The 16,643-nt window shown below is 66.9% G+C and overlaps 1 protein-coding gene across 3 annotated transcripts in view; it reads right to left on the reverse strand.

Annotated features, from left to right (window-relative positions):
• Positions 1-757: 757 nt before the first annotated feature.
• The window catches only part of ARHGEF16 (Rho guanine nucleotide exchange factor 16), a 20,447-nt gene continuing 4,561 nt past the window's right edge, over positions 758-16,643 (reverse strand). For 2 of the 3 annotated variants that reach the window (XM_024760334.1, XM_024760335.1), the window contains exons 2-15: positions 14,002-14,599; positions 12,281-12,326; positions 11,006-11,175; positions 9,303-9,359; positions 8,686-8,846; positions 7,530-7,682; positions 7,214-7,343; positions 6,353-6,427; positions 5,939-6,031; positions 3,940-4,091; positions 3,570-3,758; positions 2,635-2,708; positions 1,980-2,081; positions 758-1,444 (exon numbers count right to left, since the gene is read on the reverse strand). In XM_024760334.1, coding sequence (XP_024616102.1) covers positions 1,305-1,444; positions 1,980-2,081; positions 2,635-2,708; positions 3,570-3,758; positions 3,940-4,091; positions 5,939-6,031; positions 6,353-6,427; positions 7,214-7,343; positions 7,530-7,682; positions 8,686-8,846; positions 9,303-9,359; positions 11,006-11,175; positions 12,281-12,326; positions 14,002-14,580 — 2,121 coding nt within the window. In that variant the 5' untranslated portion in view covers positions 14,581-14,599 and the 3' untranslated portion in view covers positions 758-1,304. Of the gene's footprint in view, positions 1,445-1,979; positions 2,082-2,634; positions 2,709-3,569; positions 3,759-3,939; positions 4,092-5,938; positions 6,032-6,352; positions 6,428-7,213; positions 7,344-7,529; positions 7,683-8,685; positions 8,847-9,302; positions 9,360-11,005; positions 11,176-12,280; positions 12,327-14,001; positions 14,600-15,343; positions 15,378-16,643 lie in introns of those variants that run through there. The other variant, XM_024760336.1, reaches the window with a different exon arrangement.

Consider the following 16,643-nt stretch of genomic DNA (forward strand, 5'->3'; position numbering starts at 1 on the left):
AGATAAGCTCCACCCCCACCCAGTCTCCTCCCCCTGGCCCGGCGCACTCTTCCACTTCCTCTTGCAGCCAGCCCCAGGGATGGAAGGGACAGAGGGCTGGGCTCCCCGAGTCACCCAATTCTGGTCAGCGGGTGGGGATCCACACCCCAGCTTTCAAAGGAAGACAGGGCCCCAGCAGATTGTCAGGAGAACGCTGGGAGCCCCACCCCAAGGACAGCACTGCCTGAGCGAGAAGGGCAACGGGCATGGGTGTGGGAATTGGGAGGGCTAGCAGGGGGCTTCCTGGGGGAGCAGACCCGTCCTCCTCGCACCTGGCCCAGCAGCGCCCTGCCACCCAGGTGGCCATCACCCTCTCCTGGGAAGCAAGACCCTTCTTCCCTAGCGGCTCAGAGACCAGGCCAGCCTGCCCCTCCCCACCTGCGTGTCCCAGGGGATCCTCGGGGAGCAGACCAGCTGGGAGGTGAGGGATGAGAGGACACCGCAGAGGGGTTCCCACAGCCTCTGCCATGTCCCCGAGTCCCCCAGCCCCACCGGCCAGGCTCAGCCTCAAGGGGCTTCATGGGGATGGGCTTGCCCATGACGCTCTAGGTGGACAGATGAGGCAGGCCCAAGGACTAACACAGGGTGACCATGAATGGGGGCCCAGCACAGGTGACCACACAGAGTGGGGGAACCAGTCCCGCCCACAGCACGTTGGGAATTTCTCAGGGACTGGTATGGCCTTCACTGGGGCTCACAAATGTGCAAATCCAGGTGCTAAAGAAGTACTTTAATGTCTCAAAGTCACAATTCCAGTGCTGGCTCTGCAGGGTCACCTGCCGGCAGCTGGCCCTCCTCTGGGAACATGGGGCAGCCCTGGGTACTCAAGGCTGGGGCAGGAGGGGTGCAGGAGGGCGAGCCCTCCAGGTCACCCATGCTCTTCTCAGGGCCATCCGCCTCGATCGCTCGCCCACGGCATAACTGCCCTGTGGGTGCACAGGGAGCTGGGCGGGGCAGCCAGGAGCTGGGGGACGGCGTGGCCAGCAAGCAGGCCTGGCTGGGCTCCTCCCAGGGATGCAGCCTGGGGTCAGGGCTGGCACGGCTCCTGAGCTTGCCAGGAGGATGCCCCTCCTGAGGGCGTATGGCCTTCCTCCTTGGAAACGTCCGGAGCCTGCGCTGCAGCCCACGGGGCCTTGGGAGGCCAGGGAGCTTTCGGGCCCTGGGAGCAAGCCCACTGCGCTCCCTGGGGATGGACTCCACTTGCTGGAGTGTGGACCGAAGCTGCACGGCCGCAGTCTGGCCTGGCGAGGTGCCGGCAGATCCGGCTACACGTCCGTCTCCACCCGCAGCCGCTCCATCCTGCGCATGTTGCCCTCCACGGCCACGCGGCTGGTGATGCTCCGGGCTAAGTCCTCAGGGAACCAGCCCGTCTCTCCATCCCGCAGCCTCTCGCCATAGAACCATCCTGGACCCAGACCCGGGGCAGGTGAGAGCAGGCTCCTGGGCACCAGGCAGGGGCCCCTGTGTCGGCTCCCCCTCGGAGCTGCTGTTCCAGAAGACGCCAGGGCCAGGCATCCCTTGGAGCAGACCCCCCTCCCCGTCTTGCCCAAGGTCACGTGGGCACCTGGTCTTCCATCAGGTGCTCGGCCCCAACACTGGGCTCAGGGGCTGAGCTCACTCCAACCAGCTTGGTCCGTCCTGTGCAGGTACTTGCAGGGGCCACCCTCCCGCTTAGGATACAGAGTGACCAAGAACCCACTTCTGATCCTGCAACTCGGGGACATTTGAGACGTCCTTGAGGGAGGGTACTGAAGGGGGCCCTGGAATCAGGCCCACTGTGAGTACATGCCCACTTCCGGGGTGGGGGCACTCAGGGCAGCTGCCCATGCCAGTGTGCTCTGGACCCTTGCTGGGGCCCCCAGGCTCTCACGCAACACTAGCCTGCCCGGCCCCTCCCACCTGCCCCACGTGCATCCCCCAGGCCCATCCCCTGTGCTCACCGTCCTCTTGCTCCAGGACCAGGACCACATCTGCCTGCTGCAGTGTGATCTCGTCCGCCTGCTTGGCCAAGTAGGCCTTGGTGATCTCCACCTGGAGCAGGTCTGGCAGAGAGGGCAGGCCTCAGGAGCAGGACTATTCCAGGGAGGTGGTGGGCTCCAGTCCCAACACACCCCCTGTGGCTTGGTCTCGGTGGGGCCCAGGGGCCCCCAGGTGTCCCAGCACACGGTCACGTGGCAGCTTCCCTCCGGCTAAAGCTGCGGCCCCTCCAGAGGCTGCAGGACCTGCTGCTCCCACTTTCAGGGCCCAAATGCCCAGCACCAGCAGAGGGTACACCCAGCTTCTAAGGGGCCAGGCAGGGCCCGAGCCGGGGGACAGCTCTCCGGGCCAGCCCACTCCAGCTCCTTGGCCTCAGTTTCCCCAGCTACTGAGCAGCGGGGAGGATGAGGCCCTGAGACGGCGCTGGGCCTGTGTGTGCAGATGGACATACACGTACCTGGGGCTGGGGCCCCTTACCTGGCAGGTCACCCTGGGGGCAGGCTGTGGGGTGGACAGAGGGCTGGACAGCACCTCTCCCCTTCAGGCCCACCCCCCAGCCCAGGGCCGGGAAGGGGTTGTGAGCCCTGCTGCGTTTGGGGGCGGGGGGCAGGCGCTTACCTCCTTTGTTAGTGGGGTCTTGCTGCTGCCTCTCCCAGCGCGTGAGTGCTGTGATCCACCGTGCGCGGTCACTCCTGGGGGCAGAGCGCACGTGAGCGAGGCCCGAGGCCGATCCTACCAGCTGACGACCTTCGCTTCACGCTCCCCACCCAGTGTGGCACGGTGGGAGGGTCGGGGTGTCCCTGAGCCCCCCACAGCCTTCGAGGTGGGAAGGCAGTGGGATGAAGGATTATGCTGCCCGGGCACACTTTGGTGAGCCAGCCGGGAGCTGGAGGTGTAAGTGGGTGGCCCCTCTGGTCTCCCTGACCCATTGCGCTGGGGGCCGAGGCACAGGAAGTCACAGGCTTGGGAAGGAGCGGCAGGCAGGCCTCCCCCAGGCAGGCTGACCCCGAGTCACATCTGGCCAGGGACATGGAGTCGGGCAGCGGCTGCACCCACAGGGCCCAGGCTGCCCTGCTTCCTGGCACCGGACCCCAAGCGCCCTGCCCCGTCAGTTTGCTGTTAGCAGCGCTCAGCCTCAGCTTCCCACCTGGAAAGGGGGCCGTGCTGGAGGAAGCGTGGAGACCCGGCCAGCACCTTTCTGTGCGCTGGTCCCCCCACCGTCTGCCCTCACTGCCCTGCGTGGCCCCCACCCTGTGCTCCAGCCCCACTGTCCTCCTGGCAGGGGCCTCCTGCCTCACGGTCTTGGCACTGCCATGCCTCTGCCGCAGGCCCCTCCCCAGGGCCCCCACCCAGTGCTCCCTCCCCTGCCTCGTTTCTCCTTAGTCCTCTCCCCTTGGACACACGGGACAGTTCAGCCGCGCACTTTGCAGCTGGTGTGTCCCCCTCCCGGGAGTGTGAACTGCTTGAGGACTAGGCTGTCCCAGAACCCTGGATCAGGCATCCCGTCCCCACGGAGCTCTCAGGATCACCCCCGCTGAGCCCTCCCATCTTACGCTGAGTCGGAGGATAGCAGGATCTTCTCCTGGCGGCCCTCACTGTTGTGCAGCAGGGTCAGCTGGAAGGCGTGCGGTACGAAGGAGCTGCGGTTGCCGCCCCCCGGCAGAGAGGCCTCCGAGGGCTCCATCTTCTGGACCTGGATGTGGTCCAGCTGGGCGTAGTCCTGGACCACGAAGCTGTCCTCACTGTAGGGAGACAGGCGGTCGGCCAGATGCTGCAGAGGTCTGTGGGCAGCCCGAGGGCCAGCCAGCCGGAAGGATGCTCTCGAGAGCTGGCCCCAGCCCACCTCCCCGGCTCCAAGGCCACGGCTGCTGCCTGCTCCCCGTCGCGAGGCCATGAAGCCTGGCGACCACGGGCGGGGCCCACCTCTTCTTCTTGGTGACCACGAGGACGTCGTTGAACAGGAACAGGTAGCATGTCGGTCGGCTAGAGAGTTTTCGGAAAAGCCCGGTTTCTTCCACCATGAAGAGCTCCCCGCGCTTCAGCAGCCAGCGGGAAGCAGAGATCAGTGGGAGGGACTGGGGGCAGAGCGGGGACAGGGGTGAGTCCCGGGCGGGGTGGCAGGGATGTGCAGCCATGGGGACTGAGCCCTGCCTCTGGGAACGGGGTGACCAGGCCTCCCTGGGCTGCACCGAGGAAGGGAGTGTGACTGTCCGGGCCTCAGACAAAGGGCTGTTCAGGCCGCGGACAGGAGCCCAGGGGGCGGCTGCTCTGTGCCTGGCCCAGGCCCAGACCTTGCGCAGCAACCTAGGACAGGCCTGCCCTGCTTCCAGCCAGGCCCAGGGGCCCACAGGGCACCTACCGAGGGCTACCCTCAAACCAGGGGACGAAGGCTGCTCTGGGGAAGCCTCCTGGCCCACCTCACACCAAGCAGGGGGCTCGGATCGGCTGCTTCTATGCAGGCTGTGAGGAACCCCTGATCTGCGGGGCCACCTCTGGCATCCAGGGGCCTTTGCTGCAAACGAAGCTCCCTCCCCTTCCGCGGCCCAGAGAACAGGCCCGGCTGAGGCAGACACCCCTGCCTCCGCCACATGGGTCCCATGTCGCCATGGCCGGTGCTCAGACAGCCTTCCGCCAGCAAGGCTGGCGCGCTGGCCTGTCAAGCCGGAAGGGGAGGGGCAGGCAGGGCAGGCTTGGTGGGGACGGAGCCAGGAGGCCCTGCCCACCAGCCTCTGCCCCCCTGACACGCCCCACCGGACACCTCACCCCTCCTGGGGCTCTGAGCCCCTGCACCCCCACCTGGCCCAGCTGCTCTCCTGCCTTCATGCCCTCCCGTTTCGAGATGTGGGGGTAGAGGGGTGAGAGGCCCGCTCAGGGGTCAGCCAGGCCCAGGGTTGGGTCTTTGCTCTGGTCGGGGGCGTATTTCACCCCAAACGTGACATCTGTTGCCCGGCCGAGGAGAGGCTCAAGACCCCGGCCAAGGGTGTGGGCTCAGTGGGTCCGTGGCCGTCATCACCCAAACGCCTCCTCTGTGAAGCCACCCTGACTCACCCCAAGGAGCCTGCGGCCCTCGTCGGAGCCTCTGTGCCCTCCCTGCTCGGCCCTCCGGCCCCGCCCACGGCACTGGTTCCCATGGGCTCCGGCCTGCCGGGCCGCCTCTGGGGGCTAGAGCTCAGCGGCTCAGCCTGACTGATGATAAGCTGGGGCCGGGCCCACAGAGCTGCCCCGGGGACCCTGGGTCCCCGAGTCTCCTGCCCACCCGCATGCCCATGGGGCTCTGCTGCAGCCAGGCCGTGGGGGGAGGGGAGAGCCAGGGCAGTGGGGCGGGGCGGAGGCTGCCTCCAGGCCCCAATTCCAGAGAGCAGCTCCCACTTCGCCGGACGGCCCGAGCTGCTGCTGGGGCAGCCCCTGGACGGCACAAGGATGGGCTGGTCTGTGGGATGGTGGGGAGCCGTGTGGGCAGAGGTCTGAGCTCTGCTTGCTTGGGTGGAGCTGTAGGCTGCCTAGACCCCCGACCCCGGGACCAACAGACCCATCCTGGCCCCAGCAGGAAGCCTGAGCTGGCCCTGAGATGGTCCAGCCCCCGCTCCCAGCACAGCTGACGAGGAGCCTGGGCCCAGGCTGAGCCCTGCCACCGGGCCTGCCACTGGCTCCCCGTCACCGGCCCCGGGGTCTGCCCTCTGCCGCTGCAGACCCACCGCAGGCAAGGGGGCGGTGGAGCTGAGACCTGAGGCCAAGGAGCACGCTCTCAGGTGGGAAGAGGCCTGGAGAGGTCGAGGCGGAGGCCCGGCCCTGGGCTTCACCGGCGGGGGGCAGGGGGTCACCCCCAGAGGCCTCTCTCCAGCCTGCACACTGGGGGGCGGGGACCCCTGACCGCACAGAGCCGGGCCTGGGGACAGGTCAGGGGCCGGTGGGGCCCGCCTACCTTGACCCTACTGAAGTCCAGTTGTGTGTGCAACGCGTACATCCGCTCCATGCGCTCCATCCGGTGGGCCCCCTCGTTGCACTGCTTCACCAGCTACGCGGCGCGCACGCGAGAACAAGTGCTGAGGGCCGGCCCACAGCCTGGCGCCAGACCCCACGCCCGCCCCGTCCAGCCTAGCCTGGCCCCCCGCGACAGCGGCCCTCACGGCTGTCCTGGTCCCTGCCCCGCCCCGGGCTCAGCGACTGTGTGAGCGGCCCTCTCTCTGAGCCTCAGTTTCCCCACCGGCACCACGAGGAGCTTGCGAGGGACCGTCTGGAGACCCTCTCTGCCCCGCCTTCAGGGTCTCTGCCGACGGGTGGGCGTGGGGCTAGAGCTTGGGGCTGGGCGCCGCCTCCCCTACCCTGGACCCCTCACCTTGCTGATGGCCTTGAGTGCACGGCTGGCGGCCTTGTATCTCTCGGGGTGGCCCTGAGTCTTGAGGCAGAGTGTCTGCAGGAAGAGACCAGACGTGAGAAGCCACACGCGGCCTTCTGCACCCCGGCTCAGGGGCCTGCCTGGGGCAGGGGCTCCCCTACCAATGCCAGACCCCGGGGGGCACCCAGGCCCCACCCCTTCAGTTCTTGGCTGTGGTGCTCCAGCCTGGGAGGCCCCTGAAGCCTCTATTTCTCCACTTCCCCGAGGGCCCGGAGGGTCTGATATCCTGTCTGCCTGGGATGCTGACCCGCTCTGCACGGGCCCCGTGCTGCCTCTCAGAGCTCAGCTGGGCTCCTGCCACGTGCGGGCTCTTGTGTGCACGTGTGTGTACGTGTACCTTTCACCCCACAAGGCCCGCTGCCCCATGAGCTGGCATCTCAGAGCACAAGCCACTCCAGGAAGCCCCTCGGAGCCCCTCTGTCCACAAAACGGGGATGGTGACGGTGCCTGGGTCACCCCGGGCCCACGCCCAGGACAACTGGCCGAGGGTAGGGGGAAGCAACAACCCTGACCGATGCTCGGCAGGGGTCTGGGCGACACCGGATCAGACTCAGGACACGAACGAAGCCCGTAACCGTCAAGCAGATGGACAAAATCCAGCAAGTGCCGGAGCAGCTCCCGGCAGAGGGAGTTCCGCGGGCGGTGCTGCTGACAGCGGCCACGGTCACTGTGGCCGTTAAAGCCGTCCTGTAATTGTCCTCATAACCATACGTGACAGACGGAGCGGGGGGAAAAGGGCAGGAGGAAGCAATGCTCTCTCTGCCTGCAGATGGACCCCGGGCCACCGCCCTGTGCACTCACGTCCGTCAGGAGGGGCAGCCGGGTCACCCTCTGCATGGGCAGGATCAGGAAGGAGATCATGGGCAGACCCCTGCACGCGGGCCGTTGCTCGATCTCCCTCAGGGCCTCTCGGAAGGCAGCGCTGCTGCTCCTGCAACAGGGAAAGGGGTTCTCAGCCACGGCGGGAGGCGAGGCCAGTCCATCAGGAGAAATCGGGTGGAAGCTGCAGAAGCCGGGCTGCAAGCAGCAACGTGCCCCGCGGCAAGGGGCCCCGGAGCCTCCCGAGGCCACCCACCCACCCCCTGCCAGCCCCGTCCCGGGCCCCGGGCTGGCTCACGTCAGCTGCTGCAGGGCGCGCTGCTGGTAGACCTCGTTGGAGCAGTAGGAGACGTAGGGGTGGAAGTGCCGCTCGGCGTGCTCCTCCAGGATGTCACTGACGTCCTCCACGCACACCTGCGCCCTGTGCCGCTTCTCCAGGTCCTCGAAGAACCTGTGGGAGCGACGGTGAGGCCCAAGGGCTGCTGGTCTGTCCATGGCCCTGCGCGTGTGAGCGCACACACGCACACACGCGCACACGCACAGAGCAAGGCTCCCAGATGCACCCACACCAGGTGCTGGGTGGGTCAGCTGCTAGGGCCCCCCCCGGGAAAACCCCAGGACAGATCAGCTCCTTAAACCTGAAATAACTGGGCACATACCCATGGCCAAATCCAAGGCCACTTCCTGCTAGAGTCTCGCAGACTCTAGCCAGCATTGTGGGGAGCAGACGGTAGGACAAAAAATTGCCACTTTGACTGGATTCCCTGGGACTTGGGTCAGAATTGCTGGGAGCCGCCTGGAGCCCCGGCCGCCTCTGCCCGGTGCAAGGCAGGGGCAGGGGTTCTGCTCCTTGCAGGTGATTGGGGTCTGACACCTGATCGTCTCCCATAGGCCTCACCCCAGTCTGCAAGGGGGCAGGAATGGGACCCACCCCCTCAGGTTAGGTAGGGGACGCTGAGGCTCCGGGCGACGCCACAGGGTGTTATGGGGTCGCCTAGGGTGCAGGGCAGTGAGGGGCTGGACCCACACAGGTGCTACCCGGACCTCGCCCTCCATGGGAGTAAACACACACACACACACAGAGGCCCTGGCAGGCCTGCAGCTACACACCCGGCCCGTCCTCCACCTTCTGGCCCTGCAACCAGAGCCCTGGGCCAGGCACCAAACACCTCGGCGCGGAACACGACCCGGGGCTGCAACTCAAGGCCGCCTCCAGCCTGCTCCGTCCCGCGGGCACCTCACGCCTCGTCACTGGCCCTCTGCGCTTGCACGTCCCCAGGGCCAGCTCTTGGTGGCCGCGGGCCCCGTGAGGTTCTCGCGCTCCCTGCCCCCCAGGGCTGTTCCAGGCCGTCCATCCGCACTTGCAGACCGGGGTCACCCAGAGCCCCAGCCTCCCCGCCCTCGAGAGCCTGCGCCATCGGGGGCTGGGCCGACGGGCTGGGCCCGGGCCCGACCTCTGGCTGGCGCTCAGCACGTCCGTGATGTTGGAGAAGAGGTGGTGGTGCTCTGTCTGGGTCATGGTCGCCCGCAGCTCCCGGGACTGCAGGAACTCGGCCACCAGGATGCCGAGGCTGTGCTGGTACGAGAACTCGGATGTGAGGATCTCGAAGATGGCCTGGGGCGAGAGCAGAGCGGACGTTGGGGCAGCTGTGCCCGCCAGGCCCTGCCTGGAGCTGCCCTGCCACACACGGGGCCTGGCCCAGGGTGCGCGGGTGACCAGTGCTCAGGCCGCAGGGATATGATTGGGGGGCAGGGGGCAGGTCGGGACTCGGGCCCCCTGGACAGGACGCAGGCTGGGGCCGTCAGCGCGGCCGTGGGGACGTGAGCCCGAGTCCCGGGCTTGCACTCTGGCTCAGCCACTGATGAGCTGTGGCGCTGGCAAGGGCTCCCACCCTCGCCCGGAAAGTGGGTAACGGTAGCCCCCCCAGCCCCCACCCCAGCCAGGGCATCAGCCATTGCTGGGTACCGGGAGGCAGCCAATGGGCCAGTGGGCGACGTCGCCAGGGCTGTGGTCCCTGCGCCCCCCACCGGCGTGTCAGAAGTAGGGCCACGCCCCCAGCCCACCCCTCACCTCCTGCCTCTCGTGCTCCTCGGCGGGCAGCTTGTCCAGGATGCCCGACTCCACCACCTGAGGACGGCACGGGCTCGAGTCACAGGAAGCTCATCCTGCCACCGGGCCAGAGCCGGCACGGAGCCAGAGACGCCGGGCTGGCCGGGCAGGCTGCACCTCGTGGGACATCTGGGACCGCCGAGCTGGCCTGTCCCTGCTCGGTCCCCTCACCCAGGTCTCTCTTCTCCAAGGACGCCTCCCCCCTCAGAAGGGCCCTGGGGCAGCCGAGGAAGGGCATGGGAGTCCGGAGGGAAAGGCCTCTCCAGGGGTGGGACGGGGGCTCTGTCCCACAGAGCCGCCGGGGGCTGGGAGGTGGTGGAGAGACTCAGAAGCACCCGGGAAAGCTGAGGGGCGTGCTGAGCACAGGGCCACGACTCAGGCACACCTGGGCCAGGTGAGCGAGCACCCTGCCCGGAGGTAGGGGTGACACTGTTCCAGCATGGCGCACTGCCCCGCTCTCCACCCCTCAGGCCCCCTGGCCCCCGGCTGCCCCAGCTGGAGCGTGGCTCACTCGGCCACAGTATGCCCGCCGAGTGCCTGCAGAGCCTGCCGGGGGCGACCCTCTGCAGGACCAGGGCCACCTGATTCGTGCTCCCCTCCCCAGTGGGCTGGGCGGAGGCTGCCAGCAGCGCCTGAGCTGGGAAGGTAAATCCTACGCGTCCTCGGACCCAGAGGCTTGGCCGAGACACCTGAGCTCAGGTGACGGGAGCAGAACCTCCGGCAGCGTTTCTAGGATAAACTGTCCCGGATCCCACCCCTGACCCGGGAGGTTGCGCACATGCACCTCCAGGCACACAGCTGGCACCTGGCGGGTGGGAACACACGTGCACTTCCGGAACTTTTCGTGTGCCTGCCCTACTGCCCTAACCCCCGCCCCGTCTTGGGCCCTCCCTGGCCGGCGGCCCCATGGCATGCAGTGTCCTGGATCTCGCTGGGCGGTCACGGTGCCTCGGCCCCTCTCCTGCCCCACGGGATGCAAATGAGGAGGCCTGTTGTACCGCAGACAGAAGGGACAGCCAGATGCCCCTCCCTGCTGCCCACCGCGCCCACAGCCCGCACTGCAGCTCCGTCCCTCGGCTCCCAGGGGACGGGGTCAGGAGTCTGTCTGCGCCACGGCCAGCTGCGCCCTCCTGGGGTAGCGAGAGCTGCCTCCCTGGGTACCTGCTTGGAGCACCGGCGCCTCTGTCCCAGCCACGCTCTCCACTGAGAATCCACAGCCCTGCAGGGCAGGGACCAGCCCCATTTTCAGACGTGGAAGGCGAGGGGGCGCCTGGCAGTGGCGCGCAGCTCCGGCCAGGCCTCTCCCCTCCCCTCTGACCTCCTCACTTGGACCCTCCTGGCACTTTCTGGGCACAGCGCCCTGGGAGGAGGTCCCCTGTGCCCCCAGGTCCCTACAGGTCAGCCTGAGCAGGGAGCTCGGGGAGGGTGAGGGGCTCACCCGTGGGACGACCGTCACATACACACAGATGACATGCCCCTAACCCCTCTCCCCACCGCAGCGACCACCCCCACGGGGCCCCGCAGGGCAGGGCAGCTCTGAGACACCAGGAAGATCTCCCTGCCAGCTGGGCACAGACAGGGCGTTTCCAGGAGGCCGCTCCCCTCACCGGGAGGACCACCCACGGGGTCGGGAGAAGGGCCCCTCCCCGCCACCCCGGCCCCACCTCTGGGAGCTGGCTCCAGGTGACCTGGGGGGGCCGGTAGCTCTTGACCACGATGCGGGCATCCACCTTTTGGGTTTCCTCAGGGCTGGAGGACTCATCGAGTAAGTCATCGTCGGACTCGTGGATGGTGTTCAGGCCTCGCTCCCGGATCTCCTGGTAGAACCGGGGATCTGGGGAGAGGGGGTGTGTGTCACCTGCATGGGGGCTCTGAGCGGTCCTGGCCCCCCGGGAACCCACACTCTGAGTCCTCCCCGAGGAGGCCCTGAGAGCGTCAGGTGGTACAGGGCCCCCCAGAGCAGGCTCCCCTCGGGCCGGCTGGCTCCCGTGGCTGAGCTGGCTGAGCCTAGGGCAGGGGTGGCATCCCCGTGCAGAACGTGGCACCTTCAGATCAGGGCTGAGCCAACACATCAGAGAGTGGCACGGGCCAAACTGCACGGCCTTGGGGAGGGGGACTGGGCAGCGGCTGTCCCCAGGTCGGCCAAGGGCGCTGGAGGCCGCCTCCTGAGAGCCCCCCAGCCCGAGGTGAGGTTTCCCGCTCTCCGGCTCTGCAGTGGCCACGCGCTCAGCAGCCCCGCTGGGCGGGTGCGCGGCTCGGGACGGCTCTGAGGCAGCCCCTCCTTGCAGCTCCCTCCCGCCCTGGCTCCGAGACCTGGGGCATCACTGCTGCTGTCCTGGGGGACGAGGCCCGATCCTGAGGCCTCCCCATGCCCGGACCTGTGGCTGTCCACAGAGGTTGGGGCTGGCAGGGAGGGGGCCCTTTCTGGCTGGGGCCCCTTACACCCACTGGCTGCTGCATCCAGGCTGGGCGGGCACCTACCCGCCAACTCCCATAGGGTACTGCTGGCATCCACCCCTCGGCAGGCTGAAGGCACTGCTCCGGGCCCTGCCACAGCCCAGATGTCACCCACGGCCCCTGAGCCTTTAACACTGGGTCCCTGTGGCCTGTGTCTCTGCACCCCAGGCCCAGGGCCCTCTGCCTGGCCTTGGTCCCACGGGCAGGGCCTGGCGCACACAGCGTGCTTGACAGACATCTGCTGAGGGAGAGTGTGGAGGCTCTGTCTGCCCGCTGCCCCCACGAGAGCACGGAGTCCAAGGGAACTTTCTAGGCCCATCAGAGCTGCAGGGTCAGACGGGCCACCAGGCCCTCCAGTCCCCAGAGGGAACCCATCCAGCACGTAGTTCTCCGTCTCCCCCAGGATGCCCGAGTGAGACCAGCCTCCCCAGGGCCCAGCCCGGCCGCAGTGCCGCCCGACGGCGCCCCTTGGCCACACTCACCGTCCTTGAAGGAGCCCTTGTGTGCACGTTTCCGCCCCAGCGTCTTCTGTGCAGAGAGACCCAGAGACACGGCAGTCAGCGGGGAGGAGGGGCGGCGGGCAGCAGTCCCTGCACCTGGGCCCAGAGACCAGACCCTCCACACGTGACGCCACGCTGGGCATGCAGAAGGCGCTTAATAAATGTCGGCTCCATGAGGAGGCGGGGCCACCAGGCAGAGGCCAGGGCAGGTAGGACGGGGTGGGATGGGGCTCAGAGCAGGCAGGGCAGGTGACCAAGGGCTGGGCAGGCCCAGGAGGGCTGCCGAGAGGAGATGGTCAGGAAGGTGGGCCTGGGGGGAAGCCGAGGCAGCACAGGTGTGGCTGGGAGATGGCCTAGAAGGGACACTGAGGTGGGAGCCAGGGCCGCACGGGGGCCCCACGAGTCCGGGACCTGGGGTGGCAGGAAGAGCAGAGCCTGGCAGGTTGGCGTCCAGCTCCAGCACAGGCCCGGGGGCCCAGCAGCTGCTGGTGGGGCTGCAGGGGTGAATTGGGGGGCGGGCAGGGCTCTCAGGGCCCCATACCCTGGTCCTTCCAGTTGCCACTAAGAGCCCGCTTCCTTGGCTGGGACACCATTTCCCCTGACCCACAGGTGCACGGGTTCCAGGAAAGCGGGAGCTGGTTTCTCGAAATAAGTTGGAGCCTGAAACTCCCCGTGCTGGTCTGGAACGTTTGGTGCTCCCAGGCGCACCCGGCTCTCCCTGCTGCCCGCCCGGCACCCCCCAGCGCCCCCACCCCTTCCACCTCCAGGCCCGGGCACCCGCTGTCTCCGCAGCCCGTCCTCCACCTGGCTCCCATCCTGTGTCCACGCCTCTACTTTAACCCCTGGGAGCTCTCCTGGGGCCTCTGCTCACTGGGTGCGTGAGGCCTCGGGAAACGCTGGCTGGCTACATGAATCAAGCATGAATGAACAATGGACCCTGCAGGCCTGGCCCTGGGTGGGCGTGGAGGTGTCGGGGTCCAGGCTCTCTGGCGTGCACGGCAGGGGCTGTGCCCTGCCTCGCAGGCCAGGGGTGTCTCTAGCCCAAGGACAGCGGTCCTCCCTGCCCTGCCCCTCTGCACGCTGGGTCACCAGCATTCTGACAGGTGGTCTGGGCTTCTCCCCAGATCAGGGCCAGGGCTCATGGTCTGGGCAGAAGCCCGTGGTGGAGGAGGCCACCGGGACGGTGCCTGTGGGCACAGAGAGCCCTGAGCCGGCGGTCAGGCAGGGCAGGGAGGGAGAGCGTGCAGGGCAGCATCCGACTTCTGAGCTGCCACAAGCCCTCCTGAGTCCCCGACGGGCGCCCCTCGGGCAGACAGACCCCAGGCCAGTCCATGCTGCAAAGCCATGACTGAAATCTGCCCTTCAGATGGGCTGGCTCCCCCTCCGTGCTCAGAGCGACTTGGAGAGAAGGGCTGGTTCCTCCCCGGGCTCCGCTCCCCGCTGTGGCTGAGAGCCGGGGTCCTGGCTAACACCTTCGGTCTTCCTGAGCCTCAGCTGCCTCATCTATAAAATGGGGACATTCACACTCTGCTCACGGCCTGGCTGTAGAGCTTCACTGGAATAAACCCTCCCAGGAGCCTGCAAAAGGTGCGTGGCTGCATGATGGCGTGAAGGTGTGTTCGGGCCCCTTCCCCGCCCACAAGCTCCCGAGTCCCCTTGAGGCACGGCCCCCGCCCCGTTGCCCAGGCAGATGAGCCCCCTACCTTATTTTTGGCCGTGGACCGAGCAGGAGGCTGGCTGGGCTCCTCGGCCAGAGCTGGGATCTTGGGGCTGAGCTGGACGGGGCCGCCCTCGCCGCCGGGGGTCCCCAGCCCCTTCATGGCCGCCCGGTAGGATTGGTTCCTCAGATTTCGTCTCAGCAGCCCCCCAGGACCCGTGTCCATGTCATCCAGGGAGAAGCTGGGGGCCGGGAGGAGCCGGGGGTCCCGCCGGGCAGCCTCTTTGCTGAGCGTGGCCGCCCCAAAGCTCTGATGGCGGGCCGGGGTCTTAGCCTTGCTGGACACAGCCAGGCTCCGGGGGATCAGCTGCTGAGTGCCCATCTTGAGGGCTGCCGGGCTCTGCGTGCTCAGGACGATGGTCCTGAGCTCCTGGGGCTCAGGGGACGGCGACGGGGGCACCGGGGCGTCGGGCTGGAAGGCGGCATTGCTCCTGCTTTGCAGGGAGCCCCGGACCATCGGGAGCCCGGACGCTGGGTTTCCCTCGGTGTCGAGATGCAGCTCAGAGTGGAAGCGGTATTCCAGGAGCTTCTCCTCCAAGGAGCTGTCCGAGTGCTGCTGGGACATGCTGAGTGGCCGCGGTGACCTGGGGGAAAGGACAGAGGTGAGGGCAGCCCTGCTGCAGCCGGAGCCCGAGGTATGGCTGAAAGGATGCGGTGCTCAAAGGCTGGCTTCGCAGCCAGAAGCCTCACTTTAAAAATATGTAAAATGGGTACAATAATAAGTACCCAGCTTCCTGAGGATGCTGGGAAAGGTGGGGAGCTCATACACGTAGTGTTTAAACAGGGACCTGGCCGCCGAGGGGCTATGGTGTCACCGGTGCCGAGTAGAAGGTTATCTGTGAGCCTCAAGGGGAGCGGCTGAAGGTTTAGAACCTCATACGACTCGAACATAACATGGAGAGAACTCACTCCTTTCATTCTTTCCCATTTACTTTTAATAAGAACGAGAATAGCCACCACTCATACGCTTCTTATAAATGCAGATCGTCTGAACGTTAAAATTACAAGAGCCGGGTAAGGGTGGAAGCCTTTTTCAGATGGAGAACTAAGATTCTAAGTCACCCGTCCAGGTGGTCCCGCTGGGAGGGAACCTCAGCTCAGAGCTACACCACGGCGTGCCACTTCCCCTGCGGACCTGGGGAGGACCGCTGACCCAGGAGTTCATCCAGCAGCTCTGTGGTGGGGGGAGGGCACGCCCTGCTCTCTCCCACCTGGGTGCACGCAGCCGGAGGGGGCCAGGCCTGGGATGGTGGGCGCCACCAGGGACCCACTGTCTGTCCCTGGACCCACCCGGCAGGTTCCAGCCCGAGCACACCTCACACACACACCTTGGGTCCGGGTGCTTCCCCCTGGAGGTTCTGAGCTTCAGCCCAGGAATCCCTCTGACAGGAGGCTGGGAAGGTCTGGCCACATGGGGTGGCCTAAGTCACGGCACAGTGGGAGCCACTCAGGGGCCCCCAGAGGCCTGGCCCTCCGCCCTGCTCTGCTGCCCCAGCTCCCAGATTCTCCGGCTAAAAGCATCCCAGGAAGGTGTGAGCAGCTCAGCCTCCCGGGCTGCAGGGAGGGGCTGCCGCTGGAGCCCTGGCCACGCCCACAGCAGGAGGATGGCCCACGCATTCCTGGGGCATTCTGAGTCCCCAGGCCTCCCCGGGCACTGGCAGCCGTGGGTGGGTCTGCACCTTCCTGGGTCACCCCTCCCTGTGTTAACTTGGCTGCACCGTACCCAGGCCTGGCCGAGAAATGGGTTTCTTACAGGTTTCCATCTATGTAGGCCAAGCAAATGCACCCCAGTGGGCATCCAGGAGACGTCCAGCTCCTGAATCCTTTTATCTAGCCACCGTGTATTTCCCACGGGGGTGGTTTACATTGTATAACACGGAGACTGTGGTGCCCGTGACCCCTGCCCGCCCCATCCCCTTATTCTTCCTCCTTCCTCTCCCTCCTCCCCGTCTCAGGCCCCAGACCTGAGTCCCCTCCTCTGAGCCCAGGCCCCAGACCCAGCCAGTGGCACACGTCCTCTCCCAGGAGAGGGCAAAGGCTCTTCCGGAGCCAGAAGGTGCCAGACGGAGCCTGTCAGGCCAGCCCTTGCTGGGTGTGATCTCGGTTCCAAACAAGGCAGCCGCACCCACAGGCCTGGGGCGCCACCAGCCCGGGACCCAGGCCTGAAGGGGAGGGGCACTGTGCCAGGGGCGTGGGCCACTGCCCTGCTCTTGCATGAGCTCCAGGACCCGGGCCCGGCTGGAGCCGACTCCTGGGGTTGTAGCTGTCGCAGGACCCCTGTCTTCTTCCTCCCGCTGCTTAGCTGATCACAGAGCTACCTGGGCATAGGTTCAAAGGTCAAACAGCACGGAGAGGAGAGACCTTATCATCCAAGATAGGCGTCCCCTCCTCCGCGCCACCCCGTCCCCCACAAACCACCACTCCTGGCTTTTCAGCAGTCCCCCAATTTCTAAACAAGCCCCACTTGCTATTTTGAGACCTCCTAGCCTGAGCATCACTCACCCTCCCCTGGCTGTGTGAACGAGGCTCCGCCCCCGGCTGGGCCATGCCCTGTGGGTGTTTGTGTTAGCCTGGCCGCCTTAATAATTCTCTCTTGTTTACTGTCTGGCTTTCTTCCTGTTACTCCCC

Source organism: Neophocaena asiaeorientalis, unplaced genomic scaffold (assembly GCF_003031525.2).
Source record: "Neophocaena asiaeorientalis asiaeorientalis breed wild unplaced genomic scaffold, Neophocaena_asiaeorientalis_V1.1 scaffold489, whole genome shotgun sequence".
Lineage (NCBI taxonomy): Eukaryota > Metazoa > Chordata > Mammalia > Artiodactyla > Phocoenidae > Neophocaena > Neophocaena asiaeorientalis.